This window comes from Falco biarmicus, chromosome 8 (assembly GCF_023638135.1).
Source record: "Falco biarmicus isolate bFalBia1 chromosome 8, bFalBia1.pri, whole genome shotgun sequence".
In the NCBI taxonomy this organism is placed as follows: domain Eukaryota; kingdom Metazoa; phylum Chordata; class Aves; order Falconiformes; family Falconidae; genus Falco; species Falco biarmicus.
Window position 1 is genome coordinate 7005029 of NC_079295.1, and position 17618 is coordinate 7022646.

General features: G+C 52.0%; 1 protein-coding gene across 33 annotated transcripts in view; it reads right to left on the minus strand.

The window, feature by feature from the left end:
- PCBP3 (poly(rC) binding protein 3) overlaps positions 1 to 17618 on the minus strand; it is a 67878-nt gene that overhangs the window by 23326 nt on the left and 26934 nt on the right. For 17 of the 33 annotated variants that reach the window (XR_008823419.1, XM_056348430.1, XM_056348427.1 and 14 more), the window contains 8 exons: positions 10069 to 10140; positions 9739 to 9762; positions 8803 to 8835; positions 8043 to 8159; positions 7489 to 7620; positions 7035 to 7163; positions 4326 to 4469; positions 1338 to 1379 (listed from right to left, as the gene is read on the minus strand). Coding sequence is in view for 31 of the 33 variants with exons in the window: in XM_056348430.1 (XP_056204405.1) it covers positions 1338 to 1379; positions 4326 to 4469; positions 7035 to 7163; positions 7489 to 7620; positions 8043 to 8159; positions 8803 to 8835; positions 9739 to 9762; positions 10069 to 10140 (693 nt within the window). In the remaining 2 variants the exon portion in view is untranslated. The other 16 variants (XM_056348411.1, XM_056348409.1, XM_056348418.1 and 13 more) reach the window with 5 other exon arrangements.

Genomic DNA, 17618 nt, shown 5'->3' on the forward strand with positions numbered 1-17618 from the left:
AGCCTTGCCCTGTTCTCAATCATGCAAAAAGTAATCCCATGATTTAATACCCAACGTGCCCATCAGAAAGAGGAACACTGAGCTACCTCACACTCCTCCCACGCGTGGGGTGGCTGGGAAGGCTTTCCACCCACACCACACCACTGACAACTGAGCCACGTCCCCACAGTGGCACTTTGTGCTCAGCCGCCACTGCAGAGCCCTGGCTCACAGGTGTGCCAGCAAAGAGGAGCCTCTGCAATGGGACTCACCAGGTATTTTATCCCCTCTGGAACACATTTAGAAAATCCCAGCTTTTTCCAAGAGTTCCCCGGCACGGGTCAGCTGTGACGACCCCCAAAGCCGAGCAGCTGTCTGCTACCGGCAAGGAGCTGCTGGCATTGCAATGCGTCACTGCTGCTTTTCATAGAGAAAGCCTTTAAAATAGACTCAGTTTCTATTTCTGTTGGTACTTCTACGTACATGCCAGCAGATGTTCCCTAGATGTCCCCCCACAAACATGCTCTGGCTCCCTCACCCAGCCCAAGCACGGGAGCCTGGCACGAGCAGGGGGATCTGAGATCTGAGCATCAGCAAAGCCCATCTGCGCTGCAGGTCTGAGCAGCGCCCATTCTCCGCACCAAGGCGTGTGAGGCGAAGCAGGGACCGTGCCTGCAGCGCCCCGACCCCCCCGGGCGACAGCGAGCCAAATCCACGAGACAGCCATCAAACCCAGGGTGACCCCATCGGTCTGGGGTCCAGCCCCCGCAGGGAAGACAGAGCCAAGGTGAGACCCAGTTGTGTGGTGGGGGACCGTCCTCTCTGCTCTTCCACGGGATGCAGGTGGCATTTTGCCCAACCTCAGTGCCTGCTTCCAAGTCACCCGAAGGAGGACCCCCAAAAAGGCACGTCCCCCTGCCCAGGCTTCAAGCAAGAAACCACGCACCGCTGGAGCTCTGGCCTCTCCCCACCTCCCCAAGGCACTCAGCACCTAAATAAGCCCTTTGGCTTAGCAGCTTCTTAAGGACAAGGGGGAAATAGAAGGGAAAATCTTTTTTTTTCTTTTTTTGCTTCTTTTGATCATTTTGAGGCACAAAATGCATACAGTATAGCTTCTCTCAGAACAAAGGGATAGCACTGAGAAATGCAAACAATTTAGCATCAGGCCAAGTCCTCAGAAGTCATAAAGTTTAGAGCTAATAGGTTAAAAGGCTATTCAAGGTATTACAGATACTACACACGGCCAGTTACTTTGAAAATATGCTATTAATATTATTGTCTAATATTAATATTATGTGAATTAGCAGTAGCATGCAGGTGACATAGAAGGGTATAAGAAAAATTAGGGTAAAACTCACATCCGGGTGTGGAATAGCGTATTGTCCCTGAATTGTATAGGCCTGCAAAAGAAAAAAACAGACGTTACTAGGGCCGGCAGGAGAAGGCAGCAAAGCCCCATGCCTCCGCTGGGACCGCCGTCCCCGGGCTTTGCTCCTTTCTGCCTGACGGGGGGTAAATGCTGTCAATGCAGGGGCTAAAAAGGAGCTCAGCCCCCACCCTGCCCTGCCCGGGACCCCATGCTACCCCCCACATAACGGAGCACGGGGAGCTAAGCGCCGTGACTCCGGCACACCTCTCCCCTCGCTCTGCTGCTGGTGAAAGGGGGGGTGTGGGGCAGGATTTTGAATTTTGGCTTAACCAGCTCCCTTTTGAGGCTGGAGGGGATGAGGGAAGCACTTTCCATGCAGCAAGCGCTTGCTTGGTGCACCTCCCTGGCTAGCCCAAGGGAAAAGTCCCCGTCGTCCCCCCCGCCCCATGCCACATTAAATTCCCCGGGGCAGTGAGTCCTTGGGGAGGGAGGGAGGTCAACACCTCTGATCAGACCTGGAGCACGCTGAGCTACCTAACTTCAAGGGCTTGGGCTCAGTTTGGCTTTTCCAAAAGGAAAGAAACAGCTTTTTAAAGGTGCCAGAATTGCATGGAGCAGGAATATAAGGTTGGGCTTGGCTGTACAAAAGATATGCATCAAACCAGCATTATCTGTGGAGCGGATGCACGGTAACATCACCACTGCCCTTCACGCCTAAACGTGATCCTAGAAAGCAAGCCAGTGCAGTGAGTCTCTCCATATTTTCAGGTGCACAACTCTCAACACGCTTTACATCTGCCCAGTATATTCCAGTGCTCTGCTGGGGGGAAAGGCATTGCCGTGCAGAAAGCCAGCTGGTGCTGGTGTCTCACCGAGCACAGAGAGGGCTCAGGGACAGGCTGCCTGCGCTGCAATGCCTTTCACTAGCCAGAAATGACAAATCCATGCAGATGTCTGCCAGGCAAATTGTTTAGTGTTTTTCCCACCATTTGTAGCAATCCTTTCTCTTTTGTAAATAACCTGAAAATAAGCACCACTGTGGGTAAAGAGCCAGACGCTAGAGAGCCCGATATTTAGAACTTAACCAACTAGCAAAACGTATCTCACTGGTTCACACATTCAGATGATTCTGAAAGAAATGGCAAAAGAGATGGATAACACTTTAAAAAGGGAGAGTAAAGATAGCCAAGAAAAAGAAAATAAAAAAAATCCAAAACTCTGAACTTCTGCAAATTTGCCACATCATTTGCAAACAGCAAAGTGCTTTGTGTGAGGAAAACCCCCAAAATCCTGGAGGATGAAGGAGGCAAAGCCCCACGCACAGGAATGGTAGTCCCAGTGCCTGCTAGCATCCCAGAGTGATGGGGACCAGTGTGCCTGTGGGGGACGTGGCAGAAGCTGCTGTGAAAAGTTATCTTTCTTGGCAGTTTAATTTGGTTGTTGGTTTTTGATTTGAAAAATTGATTAGAAAAAGCTAATGAAGGGCAGGAAGGTGTCTTGGACAGATATAACTCAACTCTGACAGCATCTGCCTGAACCTGCTGAGCTCCTGCAGATTCAGCCCACCCCAAGCACCTCACAGCACTACTGTGCCACCTGCTGTCCTCTGCCCACCTGCCCCATGCCACCCCTGAGGCAGAGCCAAGGGGCTCGCCAACGGTCCCTCAGGGGTGGCAGGGAAGAGCTCTCATTTCTGAGACGGCTGCTTCTTCCTAAGACGTTGCTTCTGTGCAAGACACCAACTGTTTGCCAACAGGAGAAAGATTACCTCCACCTTACTCTCCCTTTTGAGAAGATAAGTTCACCAAGCAGCTGGACTCAAAGCTCTTTTCCAGGACGGCTGCTCAGGCCACATGACACACTCCTCCCAACTCTGGCAATGACTAAGACATGCTAATTGAGCATGCTGCCTGAAATAGCCTATGCTTTGGGCTTTGCTCCCATCCTTAGTTTGTCCTTCTGCTATTTATTATGGTTGGGGAGAAATGAAATAACTCGTGTGGAGCTGCTCTGGATGGCATTAGCTGTAGCTTCATGGTGATGGCTCTACCTGGCCGCTGGAGCTCCTGGTAAAGTACCTCTCCTGCTAGATACTGGTACACCATGGCATGGTGGCATCTACAGGTGGGTCCTTGGTCACCAGGCAAGGTGAGTAGGTGAGGTGGGAAAAGCAATGGCTCAGATGCCCTCTTAAATCTGCCTCCTCAGCTTGTTTCATAAATCATGTGCTGCAGGAGCTGATTTTTATTGGCAGAATAACTGCCAGCTCACATGGCACGTGTGTGCTACGGCTAGCCGACAAAGAAAAAATCTGCTGGTGCTTCCCAAGGGTGGCTAGAAACACCACATCGGGACTGCAAGCCTGCAGACCAACCACTGCAACGTCATTGAAGGCAATGTGATGCAGGCTCTCCCGCTGGCGCAGCTGAGCCCGGCTGTGCAGCAGAGGTTACGGGGCTTTCAGGGGAAGCAGCATCCCAAACCGTCCGAGCACCAGTGATGGGGCTATAACTCTTCCACGAGGGCTGCCCTGAACAGAGGCTCAGCACAGTCCTGGAGTGGCTGGGACAAGCCCTTCCTATCTCAGATCAATCACAACTACACAAAGTTATTTTTAATTGGACTAGAGATGCCAGAAAATAAACACTCGCAGCTGCTGTGAGAGGGCATTTTGTTCAATGAGGCTTTTCTCATTTTCTCCCTCACACCGGTAACTGTTGGCAAATACTGAATTTGGGTCTAAAGAAGCAAACCCCAGCCTTTCCTTGGTGCACGAGTGCCCGGCAGAGCTAACACCCTCTTTCCCCAGGCTAGCCCTTCCCTTATCCTCCAGCAGCCATCACAGGAGCTAAGCCGTCAGCCCGGGCTTGCAAACAGCCAGTGGTTCTGCAAAGAGCTTTCAGTCCAGCTGCCGTGGCACGCAACGGATGGGATGACACCATGCAAGTCAGAAGGCAAGAAACCTGAGTGCACTAACGGGCAGCGGCTGGTGCTGCAGTAAAAGGCTGAGGTTGGCAGTGGAGGCTGCAAGCGGGTCGGCTCTTACCTGACCACCTGCAAAAATGACAGGGGTGGAGGCGGGCTTTGGGCGGTAGGGAATGGTGGCACCTTTTGGTGGGGACTAGGAAAAGGGACAAGGAGAGGGAGAGAGAACATTAGAACAGCTTTCCTGAAACAGCGGCAAAAAGAGCGTTAGAAAGCACCTAACGGAGCACGGCCCCCGGGGCCGCCGCCAGCAACACCCGCACCAGGCAAACCGCGTTTCTGGACAGGAGGACACGGGGGAAATCAGTGTTTAATGGACAACAAGGACAACCTGGGGTACGGGAGATCCCCTGCCATGGCATGGGCCCCTAAATTGCTTCCTGGACCTCTGCTGCCTCCCTTGCCTTCACCTCTGTTCTCTGCAAACTGCATCACCTGGTCTAGACTTAAGCCCAATGCTGGAACACAGCACCCTCCTCAAAACACCCCAAGGAGACCCTCAAGCAGCGAGGTGGGGAGGTACATCCATGGACCAGGCTTTTAATCCCTGGTCACCGGGAGCCTCCTCGTGCAGTGGCTTTGCAGCCTGAGAGCTCTTGCCCATCGAGAGCCCGCCCTGGAGCCGTACCAGCCCTGCCGCACGCAGGAGCTGTGCGTGGCATTGTCAGCACGGGCATCGGAAGGGGTAAGCAGCCCGGCTGAGTGACCCAGCACGGTGCTCAAGCTCTTTGACCCCTCTCATCTTCCTCACTGCTGGAATCAGTGATCAGGGTTTGGTGGATCAGGATCAGCTTCAGGACTTGGTGTGATCTGTCACCATCCAAGCTGGGACATGGGTGCTGCAAGGCACCGTCATTGTGGTCAAGACCTCCCATGCCCTGGTGGGCCAAGTGGCAGTGATCACTTTGTCCAGGGTGCTGAGCTCTGGAGGAGCCAGAGGCTGGAAATCCCTCTCCGACAACAACACCAGAGTTTCCAGAGATCTTATCCTAGAGCTGCGTGGTGGTAGCAGTCCTTGTGAGCAGCCAGCCAGACGCCAGCAGCAGAGGCACTGACCCGCGTGCACTCCCAGCCCTCCTGCGGCAGCAGCTCTGCTCCGGCTGGGCAGGACATCTTGCTCCTTGTTGCTGTGGCCTGGCCAGTCCCTGGGTAGGTCCCAGCAGAAGCTGTAGTGATGAACATCAAGCTGTAGTGATGCATCCCACTGCGCGGTGCATGGGATCTTCTTACCCAAGTTATCTCTGTTGGTTTTCTCCTGGACGTAACTAACAGGCCATAAAGGAGATTATGGAGGTTTCTAGGGGTCAGAAGAGCTTTCAGATAAAAGCTTCCTGGTTCTACCCAAAGTGAAATGACCCAGTTACTGCTGTGTAAGGACAGGCAATATAAATTACGCTATCTCATGGAAAATTCTTCATTTTTTCTGTACATTCTTTGAGACTCCTACTTGTATCCAACTGTCATATCCAAATCTTCCTGCTAAGCACAGGTCTGCAGGAAAGCTGTACGATCAAAGCACAGCCTCTACTATCACAAACCTGCTTTTTCTTTTATTGCGTTACAGATATTGGAGGGGATGAGCAAGGATTTCTGCAGTAAGATAATTTAAGACTGAAAGGTTGTAAGGAGCATCTCTGTGAACTGTTAAAATCAGGGGACTTCCCAGATTTCAAACTGCAGGAAAACTCATGGGTTTTTCTCTTTCCCATTGCTGAGCCATACAGAGGAGCAGCACCCCTTGCTTTGGTCAGCAAGAACAGCAGCCACAGAATCACACCTGCAAGCATCACCTTGGGCTCATCTCTGCCACGGTCCAGAGCATGAGCTGGAGTCACCATGCAGCTAAAACTGCACTCCTCTGGCAGCAGAGCGTACCTGCCTGAGCATCGCTACCAGCAGTGGTGGGTAATGTGGCTCGTGGCAACTCCTTCTTAGCTGTGCTGCTGCCAAAGTGAAACTGCTTACATTTGGATTTGCTTCCCTCTTGGAGCTTCTCCCATCTGGGGTGGCAGGTGTGGATGTGGGGCATGTGGATGTGGTCATGCCTGGCAACAAGCCATTGGCACAGCAGCATCACTCCATGGCAGAGATCTTCAAGCTCTGCTCGTCAGCATTTCTCCCAGAAAATGGCACCTTGGACACATGTCCACACACTCTACAGGCCCTGCTCTCCACCTGCCTTCCTCACTGCCTTTCCCATTGTGCCTCACTGAAGCCCAGCTTTGCGCTCCCAGTTCCAGCTCCCCCAGCACACGGGATGCACTGGCCTTCTCCTCCCAGCCATGGTCCTCATGGGACACCGTGAGTCCCGTGCAGAGGAGGCCAGGCACTTGGAGTGGCTGCAGCCCCCATCCCCTTCCCATGGCACCCTGGGTGCTGCTGGGACACCAGGCTACAGCTGTCCCAGCCCACCTGGCCTCCTCCAGCACCCCTTTCTCCTGCAGCCACCCTGGGCTACGACACAAACCATCTCCTTTGGGGCACCCGACCAGGCAGGTTTCCAGTGTGGGACTCTAGAAACAATGGACGATGGTGGGGAAAACACACTAGGTGCGCATCAAACGGAGGTACCAGGAAATGAGAGTGGTCCGACAACGCGTGGTGAAGGGTACGAGAGACACGCTCCACAGCTCCCAGCGCTGTTGTGGTGCCAGCTGGGTTTTTTTCCTATGTACTTTACCCCCTTTGTTACAGACTGTACCTCCAGCATCACCACACAGATCTGTTTGACACACTGGATAATTGCGTCGGGTGTCCCCGAGATTGTCACCGCCCGCTCCGTGGAGTTGGGCAGCATGTCCCCCGCCACTTGAACCTGAGCACCTGTTGACTGGAGACAGAAAGAGAGAGAAGGAGAAATCCCACAGCTGAATGCCTTTCTTCACAGCCAGCTCCAGCTCCGACGCTACGCGCCTCCCGAGAGCTGCGCTGCCCCGCGTGAGCTCCGATGTGGCGCCCTGCCTGCACCCACAGGACCACGTTGGTCAGGTGCCATGGGATGCTGCTCCTACATCAGCAGGATCATCCTGGGAAGCAATGTGATGCACGATGCTAGCAGCATATGGATCCCCCTTTCCAAGGCAGCTCCCCCTTGGTTACGGATCAGCTCTGAGGAGCTGCAATTACATGCGATAATGAAATCAGCTCTGACTTACCTCCCTGATTTCCTTGATCTTGGAGCCTCCTTTGCCGATCAGCGAACCGCACTGACTAGCCGGCACGACGAGCCTCAGCGTCACCGGAGGTTTGCTGGTAGCAGTGCTGTTGCTCATTGAGTTGGTTATGTCCTTGGGAAGGAAGAGTGCAACGCATCAGCCCTTCGTATCTGACCAGCAGCCTGCCATCCAGGCCAGCCCCAATGCCCTGGGCCAGAGGAGAGGGGTCATGTCCCCCTGACTGCAGTTGGTCTCTGTCTGCAGCTGCATCACTGCGCATCCCTGCAGTTAATTAACTGTGAGACCTTTGGGACAGTTCACTGAAGCTCAGTCCTTGCCTAGTTAGAGATGTCTGGAAGGTTTTGTGCTGAGGTCATGTACCAGTTAAGCAAGTCCAGCCAGCCACACATGGGTCGGAGGTACCCAGGGCCATCTGCACTGCTGGCCCCAACGGTGGGCAATGCCAGAGCTCTGCCTGGCCGGCAGGCCACCCAAGGCCTAGGTGCAGACCCTTTCACTCTGCCCTCCTGGGGCAAACGGCTGACATTTCTCACCTCCTCAAATTTGTAGGCGATCATGGCAAAAGCCTTGAAGATGGCATCGGTGGGGCCGGTGATGGTCACAATTCGCTCGGGACAGTTCCCCTCCGAGATGTTGATCCTAGCCCCGCTCTGGAAGGAGAAGAGCAGCCCTGGAATAGCCACAGCCAAGCAACCAGCGGGGATGCACCGGAGGTGCAGCCCTTCCTCTGAGTCAGGTCCTGTCTCAGCCTGGTCCCTGGCCATCCCTAACTTTAAAAACTCCCACCCTTGCCCCCTGCGATGCTTCCAGCACTGCCTTGCCCCAACCCTCAGAACAGGCTTCCAAGCATCTGCTTTGGGTCTTTTACTGCAATGCAAACCCACACAACCAAGGAAAGACCAGCTCGTGGGATCACTGCTTGTAAAAGGAAGAGTTTTGCCTACTGATCTGGTAATTCCTTGCTAGCTGCATGTGCAAAGTCCTTGGACAAACTCAAGCATCTTATGAGTGACTTAATTTCAGTGTTTCATTAAGAGCAAATTCTTGGCTCTGGAAAACTCCTAAGAAATGTGATAGGGGTTTGTTTGAGTATAGAGCAAGAAAACTGGACCAAAAAGCTCTGGGGACAACTGGCTTGTGTGTGTCCTGACCCTGGGAGTTGCTGCACCCATCGCACAGGGCGATGTGCAGCTCTGGCCGTCGTGCTGCACGCTGCTGGGCAGCGGAGCCCGCCGGCCCTTCCCACTCCTCTCCCCTCCTCCTACAAATCATTTTACCCATTAGGTTGCTCACCTCCTCACGCATCTTCTTCACAGTCTCTCCTTTCTGAAAGAAGCAGAAACACAGGCTATTACTAAAAATTCAAGACTTCCACCTTCAAAACAACCCTTCCAAACACCCGCCTTTAGCTCTGAAGAGCTAAGAGTGGAAGCCATCGTAGCCCTGCTCCCTGTGTCTGTGCGCCACAACAGTTAAAAGAGCTACTAATGCACAACCACAGCCTCCACCTCCCTTTCTACATTTCCCATTAAGAGGAAAACTGCAGAGAAAAAGCTCTGAAACTGGTCTGATGCTGAGAAAAGCTGGCACTTCAGAATGGCTTCAGAAAGCAGTTTCTGATCAAGTATCTATAGAGAGAACTAGTATCTTTATATCCAGATATAAAGCAGGTACAACTGTAAATCTTTCCAGGGCTAGATAGGCTGATGGAAAAATAAGGCACAGCCATATGGGGGAAAGGTGTTGAGGCTGAAAATCTTTGCCACCATAAACTGGCCTTTTAAAAACACCAAAAAACCAATCCTGGATAGCCAGGACTTTCCAAACCACCACGGCAAGCACCAGGGAGCAGAGCACCTCGTGAAGTTTTTCTACACGAGCTAAATGGTGTCCTGTGGCCTCAGAGACAAGTGCTCCAGAATTTAAATGAGTCTGCATAGCATTTTTTAGTCTCTCTTAATGAAGTCAGGGCAACATGATCATAAACAGCTATCCATCAGCCCAGGGACACAGCTGGAAACAGCACTAGGTATGTCTGGCAGCTGTTTTTTTTTAGGGAAATGGTCTTTGATCCCTTTGGGGGTCTCTCATCATTTCTGTCTTACAAATGCAGCAACAAGCCCATGCACACCAAACTTCTAAGGACATCACAGGGAAGAGGTGACTGGCATCTACAGCACCACAGATGCAGGCAATAGCATTAAATACATATTTAAAAGACATTCTTACCTTTCCAATGATGCTTCCAACTTCCTATCAAAATAAAGACAAACACAAAGGAATCAACATTACAAAACATGAAGACAATCCAGCTCAACCCCACAATGAAGCAAAGACCTGGTACGCACTGTCCCCAGCAGAGGGACAGCATGGGGGGCAGGCACGAGAAGGGCCAGGAGCACCATGTCACTGTGCCACCCTCCCCATCAGCGGGAGGGCACCTGCTTCTGGCACCCCGGGGCCAAGGAGGTGGCACATGGGGCTGGCTGGACCCAGGCACAGCTGGAGAGGAGGTGGGAGAGGGAGCTACGAGGAAATCCCCTCGCCAGGAGGCCTTACCTTGCCGTGCATCAGCAGCCGGATGGTGAGGGTGACGTTCAGGCCGCCTTCGGAGACCTTTGATTCCATTTCCTACCGGGGGACGGGAGACGTGCGTTAGCTGGGAGGGCAGCCCCGGTGCAGGAGGAGACAGCACCACGGCCGTATCACCTGGAGACAGAGAGGGGAAAGGTCTTCTCTCAAAACAGGCGTGTTCCTCGATGTGGGATGGACCCTGCAGAGCAGCAGGGTGTGGGAAGCCCCAGCTGGAGGAGCTGTGGGAGATGTCATGGGCTGAGCACCTTGGTGGGTACAGACTGGGCCGTCTGCTGGCTGCAAGGACCACGCTGGGTGCAAGCCTGGGAGCAGCCCATAGTTCTGCTTTATGCAAAGGCATTGTGGGCGTAAAGATTCAGTGTCCGAGATGGCACAGCTAGATCCCACCTGCATGAGCCAAAAAGCCGCTGTGCCCAGCTGAGTGCATGGATGCAGGAGCAGGGAGTCAGTGAAGCAGCCTGGCCAAAGACCGATGGCTGAACTGGGACTTTAAAAGACCCAGGGCACCTATCTAGCAAAACAGGATTCACCAGGTGTGAACAGGCACCCAGAAAATCAAAAACCAGTGTTTCAGTAACCAGGAAATATATCTGACCCCACGAGTACAGAGTGGGAAGGCCAGAGCTGGTGTCCCAGTTGCTACACATCTGCATTTTCATCCTGATCTGTGAGCACCCCAGCTGGGCACTGCATCTCAGACCCATGTCATTTCCAGTCATTCCTGCTTGGCATGTATCTAAAGAAACCTCTGGGAGTGGCCCGGTGCTGTCGTGTTCCTTCTCCTTCCCATTCTCTCTCCTCCTCTGCCCTCTAGAGGGAAAAACGCCACTGATGTTTTCAAGGCAGAGGGGAAAAAAATCACAGAACAGCAACAAATCTTTCCTTTTTCTTTCCTGATGCCTCCTCAGTAGTATCTCCGTGAGAGGACCTGGCATATGAAATGCCTCTGACATACTGCACGGGGAGACTGGTCCTGTCTCAGAGGGAGATGCCAGCATCATCCTTCTATGTGCAATGCCGAGAGATACGTAGCAATTCTCCACCATGTTATTTAATCCCTCAGTATATATCAGATGAGAGATTTTTCATCCTGGTCATGAGCATCTGGCATCTTCCCTTGCTCAGACAGGGACTTATCCCCGTCTTAATGGGAGGTAAAGCAGTTCCCAAGTATTACTTTAATGCAAAGAGGCAGTCAGGATGAATAAACATACAGTAACGCACAAATCATGACTGGGAGATGGGTTTGATGTAAAACCTCTTCCAAGAAGTTATGATGAAAGCCAAAATGGACTAAAACCACGTGGTTTGCAGGGGAACGGTGTTCCCACCGAGCTAACAGGAGACCAGCTCACTGGGAATGAGGTTGCTCATAACCTACTTGCAAATGCTAATCTTGAGGCCACTGGATGTTAAAAATGAAAAAAAGTAAAATCCTCACAAGAAGGATAAGAAATGAAATGTGTTGAAGATGTCAAGCCAAAAGGCACTGTTGAGGGCGGGGAGGAGGTGATTTTTTTCCGAGGAAGAAGGTGACAACATTGGGGACCAGAATAATGGGAACGGGCTGAGACACTATACCACAATGTGCAAAATCAGTAACGTTGTCTTTCAAGACAGAGCCCATTGCAGGTGAACAATAAAGGAAAATGTGTTGGTTTAACCCCAGGCTGACTCCCATGCATGGGAGGCAATGCTGAAAAAGTTGAATGGGCTGATTTGCGGAGGTCAGCATTGCCAGTGTTCCTGATGTCCCAGCAGACAAAGTACCTGCAGCACAGAGGTGCCCCCATGGCATAGGGGGACAGCCATCCCTGAGGATGTCCTGCCCCAGAAGCAATCTAGCCCTGTCACAGGGAAAGAAACAAAGCCATGACACCACTGCAGCACCCACAAGGCTGGTGCACACCAACACAGAGGTACAGCTCCCCTTCCCGGCTGAGGAGCATCCTCTGCCAGCACAGTCAGAGGAAGGTAGAAGCTGTTCACAGCTGATGGTCAAGGTGTATCCACAGGCAGTGGCTTTCATGACTTGCAGACGCACTATCCACAAAGCCACCCTGCCCCACACACCACCCCAAGGGATTTTTTTTTTTGCAAGCTGCTCTACCACAGTGGCCTGGGAGCTGAAGCCCAGGGTGCCAGCCCCACAGCTGGGAATAGGCAGGTGAGGGTGGGACCCTGGAGCAGCTTGGGCTTTGCCACCATGGTGGTGGACCCCAAAGCCCAGCTGGGTGGCTGAGGTGCTCTAAACCCAGGCACATCCTTGCTGGCAGCCCCGATGAGGTAGGTCATGACTCCCCTGCTAAAGGACTGGCCAAATTCACCAGTTTGCTTTCACCAAATGTCCCACAGCGGCAGCGCTTACTGTGGGGGTGTCTGCCATCCCTTGCTCCACATCCCTCACAGGAGGCACCCTGCATCAGGCCGTTATGTAAATGTTTCCAATTGATTGAAAAAGTGGGTCATGTGTTAGCCAAATGCTCCTGGCTTTAAGATTTATCAGCATTATTAAATTAAACACGCTTCATGCTCCAGTGAGCGGGAAAGCTACATTGGCCTTTTCTTAATCATACTAGTGAAAGGTAAGTCTTTTATATGGGGGTTCATAAGCTCAATGGAAATGATGGGAACAATGGAGCCAAGGCATTTACCCTGGGCACGTGCCTCCCCCCAGAGCCCTCATTCTTCACAGACAAAGGGCTTGGAAAAATTATCCCCCAAACGCCATTTTGAGCATTTCAGAGCATTCCCTGCCTGGAGAGAGACCCATCTCAGACCCTTCCTCTTCACTGTCGTATTCTGCCTAGTTCACGGCAGCTTTGAAATGGCTTCTTTGTCCATATACTTGCAAGCCCTGAGGACACCATTACATCCAGTCCAATGGCTAGAGCAGATCCAGAGCCCAGCTCCAGCCCAGTGCAAAGCAGGTGCAGCCCCACAGAGGTCAAAGGCACAGCATTAGGAGACAGAAGTGTCAAATTTGCCCCTAAAATGGAAGTTGCACAGCAAGCCAAGCGAGGCTCTGCTGAGCATCATGCCTGGGAAACTGCAGGCAGAGGACCAGAGAGGCATCCTCCCATGCAGTGCCACCATGGGGAACAGCCAAATGTCTTTGTACCACATTGAGGGGAACTCTGCAGAGTGGGGAGCACTGTGCCCTGCACTGATCTGCCCCAAAACTGCCAGATAGCATCTTTCCAAAGGATGATCCTGTTACAGAATAAATAGGCCTTTTAAATGCAGCTGCCTTTTGGGAGAGTCCTCGGAGAAGGTATCATCAGTACCCAGAGCAATTTGGTTCTTCCTTCTCCCTTGGTTTTGAGGTTAAATACATCAAATCCCCGGAAATTTCCTTAATCTGTTATGAATTCCCTATGTCTGAAAAAGCAGCTCAGGCACCAGTGACTGAGGAGAAGGAGAAGAAGAAGGAATATAGAAACCCAGAACAGCAGAAAGACCCCTCTTCCCCATGCACAAACATACATACTCTGATTTTTCTCCTTTTCAGTTTTTTAGAGGTTGGAGTGATTGTCTAAGCTGGTGCTCTTGAGTTATGCCGGCTGATACCGCACAAATACTGACACTCTCCTAAAATTCAAGCAAAACCTTCTAATTAGGGGAATTCTGAACACTGTGTATTAAATACCATGATCATTGTCCAGACAGGAGACGGCACGTGAAGCAGAATAGGGGGAGCTCTGGGCTGGAATTCATTCTCCAGCCTGGTTTCCAAATGGGAGCTGGAAAAGGGGATGCTGGAATCCCCGCAGCCCCTCTGGACAGGCGATAGCAGGGGGCTCGGCTGAGCTCAGGCAGAGCCAGTGTCCCTGCAGGGGCTGGGAGACATTGCTGGCTTCACACCCGCCAATGCCAGCCCTCCTCCTCCTCCTCTTCCTCTTCCCATGCATCCACTTGGGCTCCCTGGGCACGTTGGCCACAGGTGAGCAAGTCCAGTGGCACAGCTCCAGCAAATGCTGCCTATGCCTCCTCTGCAAACACCCAGCAGAGCACCGAGGCATCTGCTGCTGGCACTGGGGGGCAGCTCCCCCAAGACAGCCCCCGCCACCTTAGGATGCGGCAGCAGCAGCCTGCATTTTGGAGAAGGTGGCTGAGGCTCTCAAAAATGAGCTCCATCACAAAACTGTTCCTCTTGCTTTGGCACTAGCACTACTACTGCCTGCAGACCACAACTCCAGAGGGAGGGTCTCTCTCATCTGCACTAAAGTCATCCTGGTGCCTCTGGGATGGACGGCCCTGCCAGAAGGCAGACACACAAGGTAGGGTTTATTTGGTAGATCTTGGCATGGAATATTCTCATCGGCATTACGGACATCAAATTTCATTGCTTCATCTAGGGATTTGTTTTGGGGAACAGCAATGTTTTGTTCAAGCTGTACAAAAACAAACAGAGGACAACTCGCTGCAAAAATGTCCCACAGACATAACCCACTCCCTCCCTGACAGGTTTGGATGGAAAGTTCACGGGCACTGCCAAGCAAAGTCAAGTCTCTGTCACTCCCCTTGCCCATTGCACAGCCTCCAGAAAACAATAAATAAACTGATAAACTCCAACACTTTGGAGCCTTGTTGACCAAGAGCCCTTGCCGAGCTGTGCAGGTAAAGAGCAGGGTGGCCAGGGCACCAGTCTGTAGGGGATGCCGTGCCACCTGCCCAGAAGACCACCCCCGAGACCCTACCCTGGAGCATGCTGGTGGAGACATCCCAGTTTCTTTGGTGTTTCAGGAGCCCCACCAGCAGAAAGCCAGGTGTTAAAGATGACCACAAAACTTCAGCGTCCTTTAGTATACCGCAATACGCGACAGCGTGGCCCAGATTTCTAATGGGGTTGGCAGACTTTCACAGCGGGGATTAACATCTTGGCCAGAATGTCCATCACTCAAGACAAAATTTTCCATTGAGAGGGAGGAAATGTTTAAACACCTCTGTCCTCTCAATACCCCCTTCACAAAACTCCAACCAGCGTTTTCTGACCCTTGGAAAATGAAATATGTGCTAAACAGAGAGAAAAGCAGGGGAAGCCTGGGAAGAAGCTGCTTTTCTGACATTTTATGCTTCCTAGCTTGCTTTCCCAAGGAGCATTGCCTGTCCACCTGCGTAAGCAGGAGCTTTCTCCCCACTCATCTCCCAGTGGCTTGATCCTGCCATTAAGACATAATCCGGCGATTTCCAGCACTGTGTTTTAGTGTCTGGGAAGCGCTGCAATGCAGCCATCTCGGGATTATGACGACAACACAGTCTGGCCAGGTCAGGACAGGGGTGGAAGGAGAAAAAACACTACAGCAGAAAACTAAAGTCAAGCATTCCCTCAAACCCAGGCTCCAAATGGAAACACATCAGCCACCGGCAGGTTTTGCTGTCAGAAGACGAAGCTGTGAGAGGACAGTAGCACCATATAAATGAGTGACATCAAATGCCATTTTGCAATAAAGCTGCTTTTCCAGCTGCTGCCGCTTTCCACAGACCAGTCATTTTGGTTGACCTTTCCTCTGCTTACTCTCCAGCTTCAGTGGAAATAGTTCAGATACCTCTAACCAAAAAAGAAGAAAAAAAGATGTCCCACACTACCTTGGTACATCAGCCAGCAGTATATCTCTGCTTCTCACCTGCCCTTGATCTTCCCAAGCATCATGGGAGACAAACATCCCTGCTCTTGCCCTCCCAGCAAGCATCTCTGGAGGCTTCGTTCTCAGTCACCTGCTCCCCTTTCCCTGCTCTCCTCTGGGTGAGACGTCTCCACTCACGGCACAGGGTGTCACTCATTGACTCCTGACAAGCAATTATAACCTGCCTTCCCCTCCTTGCTTATGTGCACCACGGTGCTCTTCCAGACTCACTCACCGCTATGACCCCAATTACTATTGTGGGGATACAGATGTGCCTTCCTCTGGACCCTCTACTCCCTCCCTTCTCCTCTCTGCTCTGCTGGCTCCTCTGCCCACAAATTCAGTGCTAAGGCCATCAAAGCAGCCTCTCCTGCTGCCTCGTTTGCCACCTCTGTGCCTCAGGTGGTCTTCTAACTCCTGCTTCTCCCACCAGTCAGCTGGCTGCCACTCTTGGGAGCTCTTCTTTATTTCCTAAACAATCATTTCCTACCACCCTTCCCATCGGCAAGTCTTTCTTCCCAGATCCTTTGCCCTCTAGAGAGCAGGATTGTTTTTCCAGGGCCTTCCAGGGAGAAAAATTGGCTTTAGATATTGGTATTAGCTAAAGTTCAGGAGCAATAGTGTGATAACCCACAGCTCCAGCCCTGCCACACTGCGGTGGGCTCAGCCACATCAAGCCAAACACACACCTCTGCTCTCAGACCAGCCCAGAGCTGTGCTGAGCCTGCTCTTCCCTCCAGAAAATTCCCAGCTGCTTTCCTGGGTTTCTCCTTCAGCTGGTGCACCCACAAGCTGGTATCAGGCTGGGCACCCTGCTTTGGGTGTTGACCATGCCAGCCTCCTTTGCCTCTGCAGAATCACCTTACATTTATAGCATTTTCAGTGGGATTCCACGTATTTAAGAGCAATTTCTGACCTGATGAATAAACCAAGAGGAATAGAAACACAGCATCACATACCTCCAGCACAGTCCAGGAAAGCTGGCAAGTCTCTACAACGAAGAGTAGCACAAACCCCTGGCTCCAGCCCTGGAAACCCAGGGAGGGATGTCCAGTGAGAGCCCCTGCTCGTCCTCTGAGCACCATGCAGCTCATCACAGCACACTGCACCTCAACAGTTATTAAACCAGACCAGCCGCAGCCACCCACAGAAGTGCAACCCTGGCATGGCTGGCGCATGGATGTGCAATCACGCGTGAAATCAGAATCGGGCCCCTCACGTCAGATGGTGTTAGTCTCCACCGTCTCTCAGGCAAGCCCAGTCCAAGGAGAACAACTGGTTTTGTCACAATGGTGGTGCCCTCATCACGATCTTTTGTGTGAAGGCCAGCAAACAAAGCTGCAGCTTTTCCCTACCAATCTCCTTGGCATGAAGGTCTCAAACATCATTTCATCCCATGCAACAGGACATCAGGATGATAGCACCCACCTCTTGCCCCTGATGCATCTGCAGGAGACAAAACTCGGAGGCTTATGTTCATTACCGGGTTTAGAGGGAATTCAGGTAGCTGTACCTGAGAGACTTATCTGCAGAGATCTATAGGACGCAGAATTTCCATTCATTCTCATGAGCCACTGCAGCGTTGCAAGCAGAGGTTGGGCACACAACAGTCAGGGCAATGCAGTGCAGTAGGAGCACGCTATTAGATGCCCTTGTGCAACCCAGAAAACCCTGTCTGGGCTGGTTTCAGGGCTCTGATTTTGGGACCCTGAGCAAAATCAATGACTTGAACCTGTTAAACCACCAGCTTGACAAGCTGAGATAACCCTGCTTAGAATAATAATGGATCTTCCCTGAATTTGTTTAATTTTGTAGTTAATTAAAACTGCTTTTGACAGGCTGGGGTGAGCAGGTGGGTGGGAACAAGTCACTTTAATTCAGCCACTT